Genomic DNA, 22160 nt, shown 5'->3' with positions numbered 1-22160 from the left:
TAGGATGGTGTGCAAGAGCAGGATTACACATGTACCAAACCTGCATAAACAAATGTCCCCAGGGTTGTTTTCTGGCCTTTTTTTAGTGAAAAGCTCATCTTTGCAAAAACGGTTCCTTATTTTTGATTTAGTAGTTTCTCTTAGAATGAGAATGTTCTTTGTAAAATCTGTAGGAAGGAAGAAAAAGCTCTGGACCTGGAGTCATAAGGTCAGGATTCTTTGGTTTGCCTCTAAATAAGTATGACATTAGGCCAATTTCTAGCCTCTTTTATGGGTAAGTCAATTCACAAGTGGAGATACTGTGCCTACAATGGGAGTTTAGTTTGTGAGTAGCTAGAAGAGGGGGTGGTTGAGTTAACTTCAGGTTTGGTAATATTAGCTTCCTAGGTTAAAATGTTCATCCTTGAGATAGATTTCCCAAAAAGCGTAAATGGGGCCAGCCAGGATGTGGTTCTGTAGCATCCAAAACAAAACAAAATCCCTGATCACTGGAACTGAGTAAATCAGTGGTTTTCGGACCTTTTTTTAAAGCCAAGAACTACATTTAGAGATAAAATAATTAAAAGCTGATTAAGAGCAAACCGAATGGAAGATCTAGCCTCGATGTACCCCTTGTCTGACCATATCCTTCAGAGGGGTTGGAAAATGACTGTATTAGCTGATTGTTCCTTTTAGCTCTAAAATTTCTTTGATTTTCAAAGTGTAGGGAATATAATGACTTAGAGACTATTACTGCCTTAAAATATTTTGAAAAAATTAAGTTACTTATTTTTAATGAATTTTTTGTACTTTATTTGGCATAAAATAATATATTTCATTCTTTACTAGTAAAATATAATAAAGGTTTAATTATTTTCTTTGGGGTACAGAAATCTCTTAAGCAAAAATACTGATCTCTAGTTAAAATTATTATAAATACTATTAAGTTCACTTCAGCTCATTTAGGTAATTTTATTTCCTCATAGGTATTAACATTTTAAAAAATTTTTCATTGATAGGATCCTAATCTAACATTTTAAGTAATCAATTTGCAAGCAAAATATTTTTCCTTATCTATTTTCTTTAACTTAAGCATATTTTTGAGAAAAAATTAAATTTATCTTTTGGAACAGGGTCATTATCGTTATTGTGCTGCTCTTTCTATGCTGGGGGAATATGACTGGGCCCTGCAAGCAAACATAAAAGCTCAAAAACTCTGTAAAAATGACCCTGAGGGAATCAAGGATCTAATTCAGCAGCATGTAAAGTTACAAAAACAAATAGAAGACCTGCAAGGTATTTCACCTAAGATTCTTTGGTTACAGTCGAATTCCCTTTAAAACTTTTGAAGGTGGGTTTCTTGGATTAATGGAGGACCATAAATCAACTCTCAGGTGATTTGTGCTTATTTTGTTATGTTATCTTGGTCAAGTCACTGAAGTTTTCCATTTCTGTCTGTGTTGAAGTACGTTAGTGTTATATTCTACTAGGTAATTATAAATGATTTGAATTTTCTATTTGAAATAACAAATTATTATTTATTCTTCTGTAGTAAAATATGCCGCCTTGAGATTTTAGGTGAAGACTTTTGAAACAAAATTATTTAAAATTTCTTCCTCCGTTATGGTTATTTCTTAAAGAAAAGACCCTTCAGTAGAATTGTTTGATGTTTTTGCACCAAGTGTGTGGCTCATTCTATAGCATGTGGAACATTTTTGCATATATACATCTATATGTGGGTATGTACACATATATCACAAATCAGGTGTGTGGGCTAGGAATTCTAGATTTTCATTCTCTTGTTTTCTCTCCTAAGTATTTTGCTTTCTCCAATGCCTGAAATTCCCTTACTCTATACTTTCAGTGTATAGGTCTTTCCTGTTTTTTCTTTTTGGGTATTTAGTGTCTTAGGGAGCTGAGCTGAGTTGTTATTAACCAACGTAACATGATTATAAGATTGTGAGCTCCTTGAAGACAGGTACCGTCTCTGATTCAGATTTATATACTCCTGCATCTAGTCAATGATCACATATAATGGTATGTCAAATAAGGCTGTGTAACATTTTGCTGACGCCATCCTAAAACTCAGAACATCTGAAAATATAAAATTATTAAGGTTTATTTTTCAGTTCTGTAAATTTGATGTTCTTACTGTCAGCTTAAGGGGTATTTGAAAATCTCTTCAAAGTATGTGTTGCCAATCCACTGATTACTATGCATGTATGTGATTGATTTTTATAGGTCGAACACCAACTAGAAATCCAATTAAAGCCTTTTATGAGAGCAGGTGAGTTAATACCAATCAGATCAGTAGCTGTTACTTGGGATGGCTTAGCCCTGTAGTTTAAGAATCACTGTATCTGATGCTTTGTGGCTAATAACAACCACAGTAAAGTTGGGGAGGGAAGAAAGAAGGGTTTGTGTCTCAGATCAGGTGATCTGTGAATTGTCAGATTTGTTTTGCCAACTGTTTTACTGAACCATTTGTATGTATATTTGTGGGAGCTCAGTAGCCTAAGCCTTGGGAAAAGGTGGGTGAAGTGTTAAGTGGATGTCACTGTGCTTGGGTGGGAGCAGTTTTTACATTGAGGGTCCTGGCAGAGAGCAGGGACACAGTCTGTACCTTTAACCCTTAGCCTCTGTCTTGGAAACATCTGCCACCAGCCTCCCAGTATCTTGTTAAGGACTAGGACACTTTCTGTTAGAAACAGACAACAGACAGATTCGAATATACTCACAAGGAAACAAATAACAGCCAGGGTTCTACATTTATTACTTGGCACTAAAAATAGATATTTTTCCCACGTGCTTTAGATGCCTAAGATATTGAAGTTGTTAAATTTAAGACAGGGAGAATTACTTACTTTAATACTAGAAACCAGAATACATATTGAACTGTTCTTAATCTATTTTGAGTTTTTACTATGAAATTTAAAGCAATATTTGTGTATAAAGCCCAATCTCAGAGGTGGATCCTTTTTTAAAACAGTATTACCCTGCTTTTAAGGAAGAAAAGTGGTATTTGCTGGAACCTATTTATTTGAAGGATAACTTTTTAAAAATGCATGCTAATCAATAGAAATAAAATTATTATTTCTCGTATTCCCTCTCAGGGCCTACATACCCAGTTTATCAGCACCTGCATTTAGTACTTCACTTAACTTTGTGGAAACCGAAAAAGATTCCAGAAAATCTGACCACGAAATGGCAAACGGTGGTAATCAGAATCTAAAGGTAGGTTCAGTTAAAAGCTAAAATTAAAATGGTTTCAGGTATAGGTAGTCTCTTGTTTTCACAGTAGTAGTCTGGTGAGAATGGAAATTAAGAATTTTGATGGTATGAATTCCTTTTTGCGACTAATATGAAGAGAGTGAGTCTTTTTTTTTTTTATTCTATCTCCTTCAACTATGAAGAAGAATATTTCAGTATGACAGTTTCTTTTGAAATCACATTTGTGTGTTTTCAAAATATATATATTTTTAAATTTCATTTTACTACTTGGATAGTTCTCTTAGTATGCTTTTCCTGCTTTACATGTTTCTCAGTCAAACAGCCACTTGGGAATGAGTGACAGTGGGGTCTAGTGGCCATGTCATCCCATTCCTTACAGTGCTTTCAATTTTTCTTCTCCTCCCTTGTCCCTTTTGCAATCTCTTAGCTACCTGGCACCACACAAGCCTGCCCACCTGACTTGTGTTATGTTGGGCCTGGGAGGCACACGCTTCCCATCTCTGCCCAAGGCATTTCTGCAGCCATTGTTGCTTTTCCCAGTAGTGGTCCCCAGCCTTGACTCCCTGCTGAGCTTACCAGCACCCAGGCCTCATGGTTTCTGAGGGTGCTTCTAAGCCTTTTAGCCTGGCTCTGTGATTGGTATCCCAAATGACCTGAATCTGAGTTTTCCTCTGAACAGTAGAGTGCTAAAAACTTGGCATTATCACCAAGTCCACGTTAATACTTCTTTCTAGGATTTGCGAGGGAAAAAGGAAGTGGTGTTTTGGAGTATGTGGCTAGTAGGCATTAAGGGAACTTTTCCAACTCACTGTGTAGTCCTTTTATTGTTAATAACAATCTCAGAGGCTGTATTCAGTTAGAGGAGCATAAGGAAAGATGCGATAATATTTATTCAGTATACTTATTGAACAATAGACCTGTCAGGCATCATGCCAAGTGTTGGAAGTAGAATTATCATTAGAGAATTTGTCATATTAGAATCTCTTATCACTAGTTATCATTTTGTTTGTTTATTCATTTAGGCTTAATTACCAGCTGGTTATTTTAGGTTCTTGGGTAAATTCTGTTCTATTCTTTTTTATTATTTAGTTATTGAATTCTTTACGGCTTTATTTTTTTGAAAATCTCACAAATTTTGTTTTCATGGGTAGGCGGTAGATGAAGCTTTGAAGGTAGATGATTGTGACTGTCATCCTGAATTTCTACCACCATCAGGTAAGATTTTTCCTTACGTAAGTTGTTTGCTGAATTAATACAGCATTCCTAAAACTGCAGCCCCAGCATTTGCACGAGTCTTGCGTACATTTGCTGTTACTTTCCTATTACTTCATAATGCTTCTGTGTTAAGAAAACACTGAATACTTACTTGAAATCAACGCTTAGTCTTTTCGTATTATTTAATAAATTTAATTTTAGAAATTAAAGTAAATGGAACAGAAAGGAAGGACAAAAACTCTTTGTCTGCTACCTACTTTCCATGAGGCCAGTGTTTTTCACCTTCAGTGTCATTAAAGCCCCTAAGGAGGCTTTTAGACAGATTTTTTCCCTGTTTGCCCTCCTACTACAGGTACTCTTTATTTATGTCCTGTATGTACATCCGTGCTTTATATATTAAAAATTCAGATTCTTTTTTCATCCCCTTAAACTGACTTTCACCCTTTTCAGGGTGGTTTTCAGAATGGATGCTTTAGGCCGATACTAGTTTAAATGGTACATGCTCAGTGTGTATGTTTATTTCTGCATCTAATAAATACACAGACACACACATAGCAGGACTTCTTTTACTTGGCATCACTGGGAAATAAAGGGTCCAGAGAGGTGAACGTTCATCTTCCATTTATTTCTCAGTCTCCCCCCCCTTTTTTTTTAAGATTTTATTTATTTATTTGACAGAAGGAGAGAGATCACAAGTAGGTGGAGAGGCAGGCAGAGAGAGGGGGAAACAGGCTCCCCGCTGAGCAGAGAGCCTGATGCGGGGCTGGATCCCAGGACCCCGATCATGACCTGAGCCGAAGGCAGAGGCTTAACCCACTGAGCCACCCAGGCACACCTCTCAGTCTCCCTTTACATGACCATATTTTGTTGTAAATCATTCTAAAGCAGATTATATGCTTCCCTGCCTTTTATAACAGAGTTTAATAAAAATACAGATTTTCTTGTTGACTCCACGTTGCTATTAGATGCCAGTTTTTTGTCTGAAGCTTTCAGAGATTATTGGGGTGAGATTGCTGACCTGATTAGTGATCTTGTTGGTGATCTCTTTTCCTTTTTCTTGTTTGTTGGCTGGTTTGTTTTCAGTGTTTCTGCTTCTGGCAGCCATTTCTGACTTTTCCTTCCCGCAGTTCTGTCTCTTCTCAGGCTTCAGTGCCACATACCACTGGCCCTTCCTGTTTGGTTAGCACATTAGAAAATTACAAAGAGGGAGACTCAGGTGATTGTCTTATCTGATGTAAGTCTAATAGCACATGAAAAATCCTTGAGGATAAAACTTTTCTTTTGGAAAAATCTTTTTTTAATTTATTGATATTTCTTGGACTGCTATTATCAGATAGCACATTTAAGTAAATGTTTTATTTTTATTATTTTTTTAAGATTTTATTTATTTATTTGTCAGAGTGAGCACAGGCAGACAGAGTGGCAGGCAGAGGTAGACGGAGAAGCAGGCTCCCGCTGAGCAAGTAGCCCGATGTGGGACTCGATTCCAGGACACCGGGATCATGACCTGAGCCGAAGGCAGCGGCTTAACCAACTGAGCCACCCAGGTGTCCCTAAGTAAATGTTTTAAATACCACCTACACTTCAGCATCTGGATTTGGTCAAAGAAATTGAGGTCGCGGGGTTAGGGCTGTGTAGTTTTGCCTGAGATCAGAAGGAATCAAATTAGAACTCTCCTGCCTTTCTGGAAGCCTCTTTTGTGTTCTGAGGCCATCCAAACCCGCTTGGCTCTGATCCCCTTCTTAATACATAGGTCCTGACTTGCCTCTGCTATCTCTTCCCAAAGCTTCCATCAAAAAAACCCTGTCCCTATTGCTGTGCTTTCTTCTACATAACTTCGTGCATGGCCCTCCCTACTCCAAAGTATGCAGTGGTCCCTGCTCTTGCCGGTGCGACAAAGGCTGGGCTCACAGAGCTGGAGTATCAGAAGCAAAGGACCCATGAGCACTCACTCCAGCTGGCCTTCACTGCCCCTTTCTAACTTTCTTTTCTTACCCAGCTTACCAGATCACATAGGCTTAGTACTTAATGTTTCTTAAAGTGAATGTCATTCTTGGGTTTGGCCCATCCCATCTAAATCCTACTTGTTTGTTTCTCTCTCTTTCTCTCTCATGACTTTTATTTATTTGAGAGAGAGCGAGTATGAGTGGAAGAAGGGGCAGAGGGAAAGGGACAAGCAAATCCCTCGCTGAGCACAGAACCCACTGTGGGGCTCCATCCCAGAATCCCAGAATTATGACCTGAGCCAAAATCAGATGCTTAACTGACTGAGCCACGCAGGTGCCCCAAATCCTACTTGTTCCTTAAAGCTAAATACAAATGCTGTATCCCCACTAAGGTTTTTCCTGGCCATTGGACCTTAAGTGATGTCCGCCTCTGTGAGTTGTAAGAGCAGTTAATATGGAATTCATACATCAGTAACAACGTGTTGTCTTCTTGTCTTCCTAAAGGTGATTGTTGCGTAATGACTGGTGACTGCCTTTTCTTCCCATCTGATTATAAAAACCTGAGGATAGCAACTATGGCCCGTATCTTTCTATATCTGCTTTAGGCCTAAGTAATATCATTGTGATTAATGTTCACAATACTTTTATAGCATACATAGACAAACATCATTGTGTCTGGTTTTTCACCTGTTTGTACTAACACTCACATAAAATATTGCTTCCTTTGCTGCTTATTCCAATGTATATATTTTTAATTAATTTACTTTCAGGCTTGTTGATTCTTATGAACAGATTTCAGGAACAAATACTTTGTATTCACAGGTCAGCCTCCAAAATATAAAGGAAAACAAAAATCTCGAAACAATGAATTGGAGAAGTTCAGGTATGTTTTTTATCTGTGTGGTTTTTTCCCCCTTTCAAATATCAAAGGCATATCTTTAGGAGAGTGTTGTTTTTGGCTAAAGGATTATTAATTCTGGGTGTTAGTAAATGTCTCGAAAGCATGGAATGTGAGATATAGCAGTGTTAATTCTCAAAAATCCCCAAATATATTCTAATACAAAGAAAAAATATTCAGAGAAGTATAAAGTGAGAGTTACATCTTCTCCTTGCTCACCTTATTTCACCTTTCCCACAATTCCTTCTCTGGTGGCTTCCTTTAGAGACTCTGTGTTAATGAGTTCTTGGCCACCTGGAAGTAGGCATGGGTTTGTGTATATTTAGGGGCCCTTCTGGGTAGTTCTCATTAAAGAAACATGTTCACTAATGAAGCGACCACTTATAAAAGTTCTAACAAACACCCCCCCCCACCAGAATTAACAGTAGGACCTCTTGCCACCCATCTTTATAATTTACCCCTCCATTGCCTACCAGCTATATATATATTTATTTTATTTTATTTTTTTAAAAGATTTTTATCTATTCATTTGACAGACAGAGATCACAAGTAGGCAGAGAGGCAGGCAGAGAGAGAGGAAGGAAAGCAGGCTTCCCGCTGAGCAGAGAGCCCGATGTGGGGCTCGATGCGGGGCTCGATCCCAGGACTCTGGGATCATGACCTGAGCTGAAGGCAGAGGCTTTAACCCACTGAGCCACCCAGGCGCCCCGCCTACCAGCTATATATTGATTGCAAAGTGAAACTGTAAATCTTACAGTGAATATAGAAGTTCATGAGGTCAAGGAAAGTGATGCTGGAGACCCTGCAAAACCGTTTCTGCCACAGTTAGACCAGCTGTCTTTTTTTTTTCTTCTTTTCTATTTTTCTTTTCTTCTTTCTTTTCTTTTTTCTTTTCTTCTTTCTCCTGGTTAGGTGCTTCAGGGAGAAGGATTTTAATATCAAAGCACTAAGAGAAATTAGTAAAGCTCCATCTTCAGGAAATGACTGTTTTTTGATGTTGCTAAAAAAGTTTAAATTTAAAGCAAGGGCACACACACAAAAAAAATTTAAAGCAAGGGCTTAGATACTATGTTGTTCTCTTGTTCTGTAGAAAAATCCTGAGTCTTCCCTTCCCCTGTTAAATCTTAAAATAAACCAAAAACATACAGTGTTATTCTTTGAATGCATAGTTATAATTTTAAACTGTTCTGCTAAAGAAAAATTTACTTTCCGATGTTTTGTTTTTGTTTTCAAATTGAGGTCTTCTTATTTGATTATGTCTACATGGAGATCAACATCCTTCATTTTCATGGCTACAGGATAATTCATAGTATAGATGTATATTTGAAGAAGAAATTTCTAGAGTGGAATTGCTCTGTCAAAGAGGATGTGTGGTTTTAACTTTGCTAGATACTGTCACATTGTCCTCCCAGAAAGTGAGCACTTTTCACACTCTTACTGAGCTGTGGGGGAGTGTATTGTAATAAAAAATGTGTGTATATATTTGGTCTCTGTCCTCAGTTCTTGTCACAGAGCACTTAAACCCTTGGAACTCTCAGAGTGGAAAGAGTATCTTTTGTTCTTCATAATGAGGTTCTTTCTACCTTACTTATACTAATGAGGTGACTCAAGTCTGGTCCCCTACCTTCAGGATTGGGGTGGTTGGTCACCAGAAAGACTAAAGGTGTGATTGGAGGGTTGGAACTCTCAGCCCCACCCCCTGATCTCCAAGAAGGGGAAGGAGGCTGGAAGTTGAGTTTGGTCACCAATGACTAGTAATGATTATTCATGCTTATGTGATGAAACCTTGATAGAAGAAACCTCTAAACTATGGGGTCAGGGGAGCTTCTTGATTGCTGAGTACATGGAGATGCTGGGAAGGTGGGGCACTCTGGGGCAGCATGAAAGCTTTGCAGCATTCCCGTCCTTCACGCCTTCCTGTGCTTCTCTTCCATTGGGCTGTTGTGAATTATATCCTTTATAATCTAGTAATAATAAGTAGAGCACTTTGCTGGGTTCGGTGAGTCACTCTAAGGAGTTGTTGAACCTGAGGGAGGGTCACAGGAACCTCTGAGTTTGTCGTCCACCAGGCAGTAGTGTGGGTAGCCTGAGCACCTCATTGTGGCCAACAGTAGGGGTAAGGGCATTATGCCTGAAGTGGGATCAGCCTTGTGGGACTGGGGCTTTAACCTGTGGGGCCTATGTTAGCTCCAGAGTTGGTGTCAAAATGGAATTGAGTTGTTGGACACTGGGTATTGGAGAATTGATGTGGAGAATAGCAACTATTTGATGTCAGAAAACACCACCTAGCGGACCTGAACTTTCCTTACCCTCACCAGCATTGGAGTCAGACTTTCTGAAACAGTTGTATCTTACTAGGTTTTCATATGAGGTGGCGTATCTTTGCAATGTTTACTGGGCACATTTCTTGTTTCAAGGCTATGTTGTTGTGACTTCATTTATAATAACTTTTGATGATCAGTGTAAATCCCCCCAATTTCTTTTTTTTTAAAGTTCATCCATACCATCTTTATAATAAATTCATTTGGCCCCCCTCCATCTCTAATTTTATAGGGATTTTTATTGAGATTTCATTGTATTTAGAGAGTGATTTGGGGGAGAATCAGCTTCTTGGTAATATTTCAGTGTAGGCACTAGTGACTCTCCATTTATTCAGTGTTTAAAATGACCTTCACATGGAGATTAAAAGTGCAGCATAGGGAATATAGTTAACAATATTGTAATAATGTTGTATGGTGACAGGTGGTGACTGCACTTCCTGTGGTGAGCTTTGTGTGATGTGTAGCATTGTGGAGTCACTGTGTTGTGTGCCTAAAACTAATGTAACATTTTATGTCAACTATACTACAGTTTTTTAAAAATGGTCTTCAGTAAATATATTCTTTATATAAGAAAGACTGTTTTATTTTAAAATAACTTAACACTTTTCTCTATTAGTTCTAGCTCACAGGGTAGTTTACCAGTAGATTTGAAGAACATCTTGGAAAAACAGTTTTCTAAATCTTCCAGAGCTGCGCACCAGGTAAAGGAAAAGGCTTATTTCTAATGAAAAAGCAAAGTCTTTGAACAAAACATTTTTCTTATAAATTAAGTCTTACCATGTACATCTCTAGGATTTATTTTTTGTAATTTAAGTTATGGACATATGATTTTATATATAACTGCTAATAAACCAAACTATCACTAATTTAGATATTAACTTGATAATCCCTTTTTTTTTAACTTGATAATCACTTTAACCAGAAATTTAACTGATGCTTGATACTGCAGAATTGTTTGCTTCCAGGGATTCAAAGGAAGGAATTCTTTGCTTTCTGGTTTTAACTTTTAAGATCAATACTTTAAGGGGCACCTGGCTGGCTCACTTGGTAGAGCGTGTGACTCTTGATCCCTGGGTTATGAGTTCAAGACTCATGATGGGTGTACAGCTTACTTAAAAATAAAAACTTAAAAAATAGATAAGTACTTTAAGAAGATTTAAATTATTTTAAAAGGTTCAAGCACTTGCAGCTTTATTACACCTACCTTAAAGCTGTTAAAGAGCAAACTTTTTGTTCTTTGAATGATTTAACAGTAAAATTTAACAGTAAAATTCTTTCTGTGGAATTTAGGAAGTAATTAAAAAGTATACATTAAGGTGGAAAAGATGAATAGGCAGAGAACAGAGGACTTTTAGGACAGTGAAAATTCTCTGTATAATTTTATAATGGTAGATAGATGTCCTTATACATTTATCTAAACCAGTAGAATGTACAGCACCGAGAGTATATCTGATATTAAACTATAGACTTTGAGTGATTAGGGTGTATCCATGTAGTTCATCTTTGGTAAGAAATATACTGTTCTGGGTTAAAGAAGATGTGTACGTGTACACACACGCGCGCTCCTGCACAATGGAGTATTACTCAGCCATAAAAAAGAATAAACTGTTGCCATTCTTAACAACATGGATGGACCTAGGGAGTATTTTGCTAAGTGAAATAAGTTAGAGAAAGACAAATACCATGTGATTTCACTTATATGTGGACTCTGAAAAACAAAGCAAATGAACAAACACAAAAACAGCTAGTCTTATAAATACAGAGAACACACTGGTGGTTGCCAGTGTGGAGGGAGAGGGAGAGAATGAAAGGGGAATGGGTGAAATACATGAAGGGGATGGAGAAGTTCTAATTTCCAGTTATGAAATAATAACCACGGGGTGAAAAGTGCAGCATAGAGAATATAGTCAATAATATTGTAATAACTCTGGCTGATGACAGATGGTAACTGCGCTTTACTGTGGTGAACACTGCATAATATTTAGCATTGTTGAATCACTATATTGTATACCTGAAATTAGTGTAACATTGTATGTTAGCTATACCTCAATAAAAAATGTAGATATGTAGAATATACCATTCTGATGAGTGACATTGATAGTGGAGTATACATGGGAGGAGGCAAAGGGTATATGGAAATTTCTGTACCTCCTTCTCAATTTTGTTGTAAACCTAAAACTAAGAGAAGAATGCAAGGGATAGCTAAAGGAATACTTTAAAGGAAATTGATCAGGCTAAATGTATGTATTAAAAGAACAAAAATTTTTTTTTTTTAAAGATTTTATTTATTTATTTGACAGAGATCACAAGCAGGCAGAGAGGCAGGCAGAGGGAGAGGAAGGGAAGCAGGCTCCCTGCTGAGCGGAGAGCCCGATGCGGGGCTCGATCCCAGGACCCTGGGATCATGACCTGAGCCGAAGGCAGAGGCCTTAACCCACTGAGCCACCCAGGCGCCCCAAGAACAAAAACTTTTAAATTAATGAATATTTATCCCAGGAGCTAGAAAAAAAGAAAAACAGGAAATAAACCCAAAGAAAATAGAAGGAAGGAAGTAATAAAGATCAAAGTAGAAAATAATGAACTGGAAACAAATGTATAAGGAAGAATCCGCAGAGCTAGTAGTTGATTCTTTGCCAGTATAAATAAAATTTACACACTGTTGTGGCAACCGATTAAGAAAGAAAAGAAGACATCATAAAACAATTTCAAGAATGAACAAGGAAGGATGCATGACTATAGATCCTTGAGTATTACAAATACATCAGAATACTATTATGAACAATTACCAAGAAGTTTGAAAAAAAAAATATATGGATGAAATGGACAAATACCTAGAAAAATCCAACTTACAAAAACTGATTCAAGAAGAACTCGAAACCTTGATGAAATCCAGAATTTACAGAACCATGGCTGGTCACTATTCTAGTCATTGAACACTTGTAGACTATGTAGTAGTAAGTGAAAGGTTGTCTTTTGTGGGTGAACATGATTCATAGGAGTCTGCTTTGACAATTAATCCTTTATGTAAACAGTTTTATTCCTTCTAAAATAGAATGTTGGATTTAAATTTCACTCCAAAAAATTTCTGTTAGCATATGGAATACAGTACTTGTTTTGATATGGGGGTCATTTTAAAATTCAGTTAACTATTTTAGATATATATGACAATTATCTTACAGGGGACTGTAGGAATGAAGCATGTTTCAAGCAGTTTATGAAAACAGATTTCTAATCAGTTGCATAAAAGCATCTTTAGAATTTCTAACATTTGCGGATTTAAAAATTATGCCTTTTTACATTGATTTTATGGACTCTCAAAACTGTGAAGGACTTAAATAGAAAAGACAACCTGGGAAGATCAGAGGTGATTTAGTAAGTATGGTAGTCATTTTTGAGCCTTCCCTTGTTCATTTAACACACTTTTGGTTAGGCACTGCGACCCAGCCTACTCTGATGGAGCTTTTAGTACTCCATGATAGTTTTTTGTATTGTACTCAGAAAAATAATTTTTTTTAAGATTTATTTTTATTTATTTTAGAGAGCACGCCTGTGCCTTCGAGTGGGGGGAGGGACAGAGGAAGAGGGAGAGAGAGTCCCAAGGAGACTCCGTGCTGAGCACAGGGTCCGACATGGGGCTCAGTCTCATGACCCATGAGATCACAACCTGAGTGGAAGCCAAGAGTTGGATGCCCAGCTGACTGAGCCACCCAGGCGTCCCTGAGAGAAATAATTTTTGATGAAGACAGGAGGTTATAGGTCTCTCTTTTCTAGAATGTGAAAGATTAAAATGGAATCAGTTCATTTAAGGATAGCACATCATCTATAACTTTCAAAATTCGTGTCTTAACATAAATACAGGTATTCTTGAGCTTTTTAAATACTCTAAGAAATTCCAAGTTTATGTGAGAGCTGCTCTTTTCTGTGTGTATTCTGGGGGAAAGTTCTCCTAAACTTTGAGTCACTGGATGAAAACTAGTAGGCAGCTTTTGTTAATTGTAACCAAACTGCTCTTCCATTTGTGCTTTGTACAACGGTGCCTCCTTTTGGATCTTTACTGTTAGGAACAGTGAGGAATATCACATGCATATTTGCACTTTCTGCTTCCCTAAATTGTGTACACATGTAAGTCAAGGAGTGAGGAAATCTAGGCTTAATGTGTTGTCTGTCTAGTTTTTATGGAATTTTGCGACTGATAGCTGTTGCCATGTAACTAAAACTTGACTTCAGATTGTAATGCATGTCACATATATACCCAGAGATAGTTTTTTTCTCACTTAGCACTTTCGTTTTTGTTTTTTATTTCTTATGCTCTTTTCTTTGCATTTAACCTATCTTTCCTGATAATTTTATTGAGTTCTATTCATGTACATGTTGTGCAGAAGTAGAACCAAGGATTGAAATGTCCTTTCTTGTTGAGAATTAAGGTTTATTCCACAGCACGAGGGTAGGTGTTAAAATCTGATTGTGATCAGTTAATTGCTTGTTCTTATTTGTTTAATTCTCGTCAGCCAAACAGTTATTTAAATGGTGGCTGGTATTCTCTGTGCTGTTTGTGCCATTAGAACTTTTGAATGCTGTCTTTTCCATCTGGAAAAGTGAGCAAGTCATAGAACCATGCAGCGCAAAGTGAACTACCCTTTCTTGTCATGAGTAGCAGCAGTAGGAATGTTGGAAATAAAATGGTGAAGCAGGACCTTTCAGTTTTCACTGGAAAAGTGCCATGTAGAGAGGGGAGTATAACACATGAAGGGCAGCTTTGGGTATTTACTTACATATTTTATGATCAGTTATAAAATGTAACCACCCTGTGATGAACTTTGCATCTTGAGTTTTTGGCTAAACACACATAGCTAGCTCTGGATTACTTAATAGATTTTTTTTTTTTTTTTGCAGGATTTTGCTAATATAATGAAAATGCTGAGAAGCTTAATCCAGGATGGTTACACCGCTTTGTTGGAGCAGCGTTGCCGCAGTGCTGCACAGGCCTTCACAGAGTTGCTCAACGGTTTAGATCCTCAAAAAATAAAGGTAAAATTGCAGTCTTTCACTTTGTTTCTCAATGCAAGTGCATTTCAGGTGAATGCAGAAGAGAACCATGGCTTTAACTTCACTATATTAACGTACCTTAGACCTACCTGAGATTAGAGGAATCTGCTCCAGGTGGTGAGAAGCAGCTAACACTGTGATTCAGTCTTTGTGGTTGCACTTAATATACGACCCAGGGTTAGACGCTGTCCTTGCTCTCTACTTGGTGTTCATTAGAACGTTTGACAGCTTCTATAGAAGTACTGGATCAAGGTTTCGGACTTGCTTTAATCACATCCTTTCATTTAGAAAGAATTAGCTAGGTAAATAATTCATGCAGGGTTGTAAGCAAACATCTTAATCTGTCATAGTATCCACTTATGTGCAAAAGAATATGGCGACTCAGTTATTCTCGTTTGCTCTGAACCACCCCTTCAAGGAACTCTGAGACAGTGGTTCTGTATTTTAAATACTTGACTTTAGTATAACTGCATATCTTTATAAAATATATTTTCTAATTTTGTTTGGCCTTTGTTCTGGTTATAGTGATTAGAGAGATTTCATTATATTTTTTGTTTTTCTGTTGTGGCTAACAGGTTGGTTTGATACAGGTTGGGCAAAATTATGTTCAGATTTTTAACTGGAGCATTTTTATTGACAGCAATTGAACCTGGCCATGATTAACTATGTCTTAGTGGTCTACGGACTTGCTATTTCTCTCCTTGGAATAGGACAGCCTGAGGTAAGATTTGTAACAGACATAATAAACAGTTCAAATATGCCATTAATTTTAGAAGATAATGTAAAAAATAGTTTTGCCTCTTTGGCTTATTTCTTTCTGATAATTTCTTCTGAAATACCTGTTTAATTTGTGTTGTTTTTATTGAAGAAAAAATATGATCCAATTAGAAAAAAGCTATACCAGACAACCAGTAGGAGTTTTTTTACTTTTTATAAAAAGTAAATCTGTATCATCACAGATTTTAGAGAACACACTGAGTGAGAGACAAGTTGGAGAACATAACAAACATTGTGATAACCACATACGTACAATTTGGAAAACATATGGAAAAAAAGCATATATTGTTTATAACTATCTCTGCCTCTTGTAAAGGTGAAAAAAAACACAGGCTAGCCTAGTTTAAGATAATGGTTACATTTAGTGATGGAAGGAAGGAATGAGCCTGGGGAAATTAAGTAAGGAGTGTTCAACTTTGTGTGAAGATCTCTTCGTTCTGGGTGGTAGTATCTGGGTATTTTATCTTCTGGAGTGCAGCCTTCCCAGAACCATATACAATCAGTGAATAGGTGTGAGCACACTCATGGTCCTTCAGTTCTCTCCTGGACGGTTTGCTTATCTGCACTGCATTGTACAGTTGACCCTTGAACAACACTGGTTTGAACTGCATGGATTCACTTACAAATGGATTTTAACAAAAATACATAGTAGAGTACCATGAATGTATTTTCTCTTTCTTACGATTTTTTTTCTCTTTATTAAAAGGTTACAGTATATAATACGCATATAAATTTGTGTTAATCTGCTCTTTATATTATTGATAAGGCTTCTAGTCGAGTAGGCTATTAGTAGTAAAATTTGGGGGGAATCAAAAGTTATACCTGTATTTTCCATTGCATGAGGCACCCCTACCCCCTGCATTGTTCCACTGTCAGCTATAACTCGCTTTCTGTGGTTTTTAGTTTTCAGTAAAAGTTAAAACTGCTCTAGAATTACCTCAGGTATAATACATCTTTTCTGCAAACTTGGCCTCCAAGCTTCCTTGGCTAAATGAAGGCTTAACCCTAACTGCTACCTAATAAGAATGAAGTCATCTTTTAGGTTCCACTCTGAAAGTGGTTTACAGTGTCTCAGGTTTATTTTCCTCCTTACATGCTTCTTTCCTTGTTCTTGATGTGGTAGATGAATGTCTTCCATTAAGGCCTAATTCTGTTTTCTCATAGATTCTTTCTAATAGATTGTTGGAGACAGGACTTCATGATCTCCAATTCTTCTATTGTGGCAGTGTGATAATAAATATCTTAATAATGTTTTGCTTTATCAAAATTGAAGAAATAGTTCACTACATTTGTGATTTACTTTGAAATAGTGAGACTGATTAAGACAACAGAACAGGTATGATAGAACTTAGACATTTAAAAGAATGTCATCATTCAGAGTAGCCCCCAAAGTAAGCAATGTATTTGCTCCAGTACAGCTGTTGCTTAAAACATTTTTGGAATGCCTCCTTTGGAACTGACCTCAACGATTCTTACAAACTCTCATTTTGTAGTGACATTTTCTTTTTCACTCACAATGGGGTTACCAGGACTGCCTTGAGCTATTTCTTCTGGACTTTTTCCAAAACAGAATTAATTCAAAGCAATAGAAAGAAGTTTCTACTATTGAGAATATTCAGAAGAGTGTACTCTAAGTTTTGTAAAGTTTTTGCTAAAGCACTGTTTTTTAAAACAGGGCATTTATCTTTCTTATGCCATAAAACATTGTGGGTAGCATTACTGGAGTGCCTATATCCCAGGGGAGCAGCACTTGCGAGGATATATGTCAAGGTGTGTTTGCATCTAGTCAGTCTTTTTACTGTGAATTCACACTTTTTAGTGTTAGCCAGCACATACCAGGCCCTTTCTTTGTATTAGTAAATGTTCATTTGGTTTGTTATCTGGTGTGTTCCACACCAATTTTTGATTCTCAAGCCAGATCACTCTGGTTGTGTCTCTGTATATCCTGTGGTCAAAATTTGTATATTTGCTAAGAAAATAAAATGCAGGAGGTTTAATTTTGCCATAGAAATTTTTGAATACATAGTTATCTGTAATATTACACGAAAAGAATCAACCTTCAGATAAAATCTGTTCCAGTGTCTCTTTTGAAGTTTAAGTGATTGTTATTTTTATTGCTACTGAAGGAATTATCTGAAGCTGAAAACCAGTTTAAGAGGATGATTGAACACTACCCCAATGAGGGACTTGATTGCTTGGCCTACTGTGGAATTGGAAAAGTATATTTGAAAAAGAACAGGTTAGTAGAAACTATGCTCTTTTACACTCAGGGTGGATAACTCAGTTGATGTCTAATGTAGAGGTCCCTTTTCTGGAATTATATTGTTATCTTCTCTGTGGCAAACTATTATCATCATGTTTGCTTGGAGGGCCAGCATTTCTATATCAATACTAATTATTTAAGTGTGGCCAATCAGTTCAGCTCCTAGTACTTCCTTATTTTGAATCTTGTAAGAAAGTCAGGAACAAGACGATTTGACACAAAGGATTTTGTATTTTTTCTGTTAGTATGTGTCACTTATAAATAGTGACTGAATTGATACAAATTAATGCTTCACAAGTCTGTATAATTTATGACTATGATTGTATAATTTTTTTGTTACCAAAATATCTGTTTCTCCCAAAAACCTGTATGAAGATGGTATCTTTGAACAGATAGATACCTGTTCAAAGACATAATGAATTAGAAATAAAAATCTCTTCTCAGAAATTCTTCTATAGTTGGAATCCCTACTCAAAGTTTAGTATGTAGTTGTTCTGCAAATGTTTTATGTCTTATCTTCCCAAATTGCTATATGACCCTTTGGGGATACGATTATGCATTGAGCTTTAAAAAAAAACTCCCCTGTTCACTGCTTGCTTGGGCAGCGCATAGACTAAAATTGGAATAATACAGAGATTAGCATGGCCCCTGTGCAAGGATGACACACAGATTTGTGAAGCATTCGGTATTTTTGGCACAATAAAACTATCATTAACTGTAACAATAACAAAAAGAAAACCAAGAATCTCTCTGTTTCTGCACCTAACACCCGATATACTGGTAGGTGTGTTAGATTACTTTATACAGAAGTAATTGTTGACTGATTGAATATCATTCATAGCTTTTAATCCTGAATTTTCATCTGTCCTTCTAGGGAAATTTTTAAAAAGATTTTTGTTTTTAAATAATCTCTACACCCAACCTGGGGCTCAAACTCACAACCCTGAGATCAAGAGTTACATGCTTTTCTGACTGAAACAGCCAGGTGCTCCTAAAGGAAATTTTATCAGACCTCTGGGACTCTTGGGAACCCAGTCTTAGAATGTGCCTAGAACTTCCTTTATAGATTTTTTTTTTAGAGATTAAAGAAAGTTCTTTTACTTCCTGAAGTTACTGTGTGACCAGACTGAATTATATATGAATCAGGCAGAGGGAGGAATAGTGAGGATTTAGCAATCATCTGTATAGTAACAGCAAAAGCAAATGAAATTAATTTCAAAGTTTGGCATAACTTCTTTAAGATACATGGTTTTAATGCAGTAGTCACATGTAATTATTCATAAGATCTAGGAATATATCATAAGTGTATAACAGGGGAATTATGAAGAAGTCTTTGCCATTTTGAAAAGCATTTACATTTTAATTTCAAAATAAGGTTGTGTGGGGTTCAGTGTACGTTGGTTTTTGCTGTTGTAATGTGCAGTTTCTGGTAAAGTCCTACTGTTAGCTGTCTTATGGTTGGTGGTGGTCTAGCTTTTCGGCAGGTGAATTTTTCTTACCCATAGGCAAAAAACAGTTCTTAAGTTGGAAAGCCATTTCAAGATTGGAGAAAGCAGGAAAACTTTCTTCTCTTTCTTCTCTAGTCTGAGAGAATAATAAGGACTTGGTTAACTTTATAATCTAATGTGTTAATGTTCTTTTGTTGAATGGACTGTGGGAATCTGTTGACATTTTTTTAAAAACATGAATCAAAACTAAAACATTTCATATAGTTAAAACAATTTGCATACACATTAGTTATATTAAAATACTTTACTGCTTTATGGTTGAAGAAATATGTCCAGCATACACAGTCTCTTTAGATTTTTTTCAGGAGAGTGGTTTTTACTAGATATCCTAATAGAGTTGAGTTTAAAAAAAAGAATTTATTTATGATTGATTAGTTGATGTGAAGGGTTGTCATTTCTCTATAGGAATCTAATTAGCTTAGTAAATGAAACAAATAAAAATTGAACAACCAAATCATTCAATTTTCTGTTTTAGTTGTAAACTTTTTTTTTTTTTAAAGATTTTATTTATTTGACAGAGAGAGAGAGTGCAAGCACATGCAAGGGGAAGCGGCAGAGGGAGAGGAAAAAGCAGGCTCCCCACTGAGCTAGGAGCTCAATGAGGGGTTCAGTCCCAGGACCCTGGGATCATGAGCTGAGTCGAAAGCAGATGCTTAACCAACTGAGCCACCCAGGTTTCCCAATAAATTACAACCTTAAAAGGACTAGTATGCACCTACCATAATAACGTCAGTGTCCAGCCAGATTTGTTGTTTAATATATGTTACTTATATAGCAAACAATGAATAAATGCCTTCTTTTTTTTTAGTGTTTATTTTAATTATAGTTAGTTAATATACAGTGTTATATTCAGGTGTACAGTATAGTGTTTCAACATGCCTTTGTTTTTTTAAAGAAAATATAGGTTCCATTGAATATTTCTGAACAGTGATTTATCAAATGTACTCTTATTAGTAGACTTGAAATTTCTGTAATTTTTATTGTGGGGAATGAAAATTCTTGTCACAGCTTTAATACCTTCTTTCTTCATAATTATGACTTTAGATTCCTAGAAGCTCTCAATCATTTTGAGAAAGCAAGAACCTTGATTTGTCGTCTTCCTGGAGTGTTAACTTGGCCCACAAGTAATGTGATTATTGAAGAGACTCAACCAGGGAAAATAAAGGTAACCATTTATTTATTCAGAGATCTTCTTACTAATTAAAAAGCCCATCTGCCCTGATTGACTCAGGTATCAGAAGACAAAGAGGTAGGGGCTCTCTGTCCTCAGCATCCCCACATGTGTTTTCCCTTTAAAGACTATTGAGAATCACTAACATTTGTTAAATATTTCCTGTGTGCCAGTCACACAGCTTCCATTTATCATACCCTTAAGTCTTTATAGCAATCCTACAAGGTGAGTACTATGATTATTCTCATTTTACTGAAGAGGAATATTAAGGTTGTTAGGGATGCTAAGTGATGAGCTCAAGGTTAAACAGCTAGGAAGTAGTGGAGGTGGGACTTGAATCTAGGCATTCCGAATTAGGGCATTCATTATTAAGTAGTGTGACTTACTGCTTACACTTAAAGAAAGGTATTGCATTGTTGTTTCATCATAGCGACTATAATTATTAAGATTGCACTTGAGAACTTGGAAAATATAAATTTGTTCTTATATCCAGAGACCTAGGATGCTTTGCTAGTTCTGGAAAGACTAAATTATGTGTGGATTGACTGGAGTAGGCCTTTACTTGTGGGAAACACTGGCATGTATTCAGAAATTGCTTTTGGCAAAAGCTTTTTAAAATAATCACAGGAGTCAACTCTTAAAACTTGATAGTTTTAGACAATTTAATTAAAAGTAGCCATTGTATTGGAATTAAAAAAATAAAAAAATACATGAAAAAGTAGCCAAAGGATCTGAATAGACCTATATCTGTCAAGAATTTCTGCAAGTAGCCAATAAAGCTGTGAAAGATGTTCAGCAACATTAGCTATCAGAGAAATGCAAATTAAAACCTTAATGAGATACATCTTCACATACTAGGATGGCTAATCAGAAGGCAGACAAAAGTGTTGATACATATCTCTGGATATGTCTCTGTATCAGAACCCCCATATTGTTGCTGGTGGACGTGTATACCGGTCTGGCAGCTCCTCAGTAGAGTAAAGATAGAGTTACCATATGAGCCAGCAGTTCATTCCTAGACTTGATACAGAGAAAGGAAAAGAGATGTTCTCACAGAAATGTGTCCATGAATGTTTATAGCAACACTGCAAAATTAAAACACTATTAAAAAGTGGGAACAGCTCACATGTCTGTCAACTGATGAGTAGTTAAATAAAACCATTCATAAGCCATTCATAAAACCAGACAGTGGCCTATCCGTACAACTGAATATTACTTGCCCATAAAAAGTAATGTACTGGGGCACCTGGGTGGCTCACTGGGTTGAAGCCTCTGCCTTCGGCTCAGGTCATGGTCCCAGGGTCCTGGGATCAAGCCCCGCATTGGGCTCTCTGCTCAGTGGGGAGCCTGCTTCCATTCCTCTCTCTCTGCCTGCTGCCTCTCTGCCTATTTGTGATCTCTGTCTGTCAAATAAATAAATAAAAGATCTTAAAAAAAAAAAAGTAATGTACTGATAAGTATTACAACATGGGTGAACCTTGAAAACCTGCTAAGTAAAAGAAGCCAGAAAAAAGGGCACGTGTTGTATTTAGAGACAAAGTAGATTAGTGGTTGTCAGGGGTTTGGGGGTTGGGGGGAAATGAGAAGGGACTGCTAATGGAGATGGAATTTTTTGCTGGGTGATAAAACTGTTTAAATTTAGACTGAGGCCTTGGTTGAACAACTCTGGATATACTGAAAACCACTGAACTATATGCATTTTAAATGTGTAGATTGTGTGATATGTGAATTATATCTCAACAAAACTGTTTTTAAAAAAAATCACTGGATATTCTCTTTACAGTAGATTGGGGTGATCGACCCCT

General features: G+C 36.7%; 1 protein-coding gene across 1 annotated transcript in view; it reads left to right on the top strand.

Moving 5' to 3' along the window:
- TTC3 (tetratricopeptide repeat domain 3) overlaps nucleotides 1-22160 on the top strand; it is a 132483-nt gene that overhangs the window by 45443 nt on the left and 64880 nt on the right. The window contains exons 12-21 of the mRNA XM_080826135.1: nucleotides 1113-1275; nucleotides 2221-2266; nucleotides 3093-3213; nucleotides 4362-4425; nucleotides 7194-7254; nucleotides 10207-10291; nucleotides 14484-14618; nucleotides 15277-15357; nucleotides 17540-17652; nucleotides 20229-20349. Coding sequence (XP_080682261.1) covers nucleotides 1113-1275; nucleotides 2221-2266; nucleotides 3093-3213; nucleotides 4362-4425; nucleotides 7194-7254; nucleotides 10207-10291; nucleotides 14484-14618; nucleotides 15277-15357; nucleotides 17540-17652; nucleotides 20229-20349 — 990 coding nt within the window. The remainder of the gene's footprint in view (nucleotides 1-1112; nucleotides 1276-2220; nucleotides 2267-3092; nucleotides 3214-4361; nucleotides 4426-7193; nucleotides 7255-10206; nucleotides 10292-14483; nucleotides 14619-15276; nucleotides 15358-17539; nucleotides 17653-20228; nucleotides 20350-22160) is intronic.

Source organism: Martes martes (assembly GCF_963455335.1).
Source record: "Martes martes genome assembly, chromosome: 1".
NCBI lineage: Eukaryota > Metazoa > Chordata > Mammalia > Carnivora > Mustelidae > Martes > Martes martes.
Note: the sequence above shows the minus strand (reverse complement) of the source record. Positions and strands in the feature narration are given on the sequence as shown.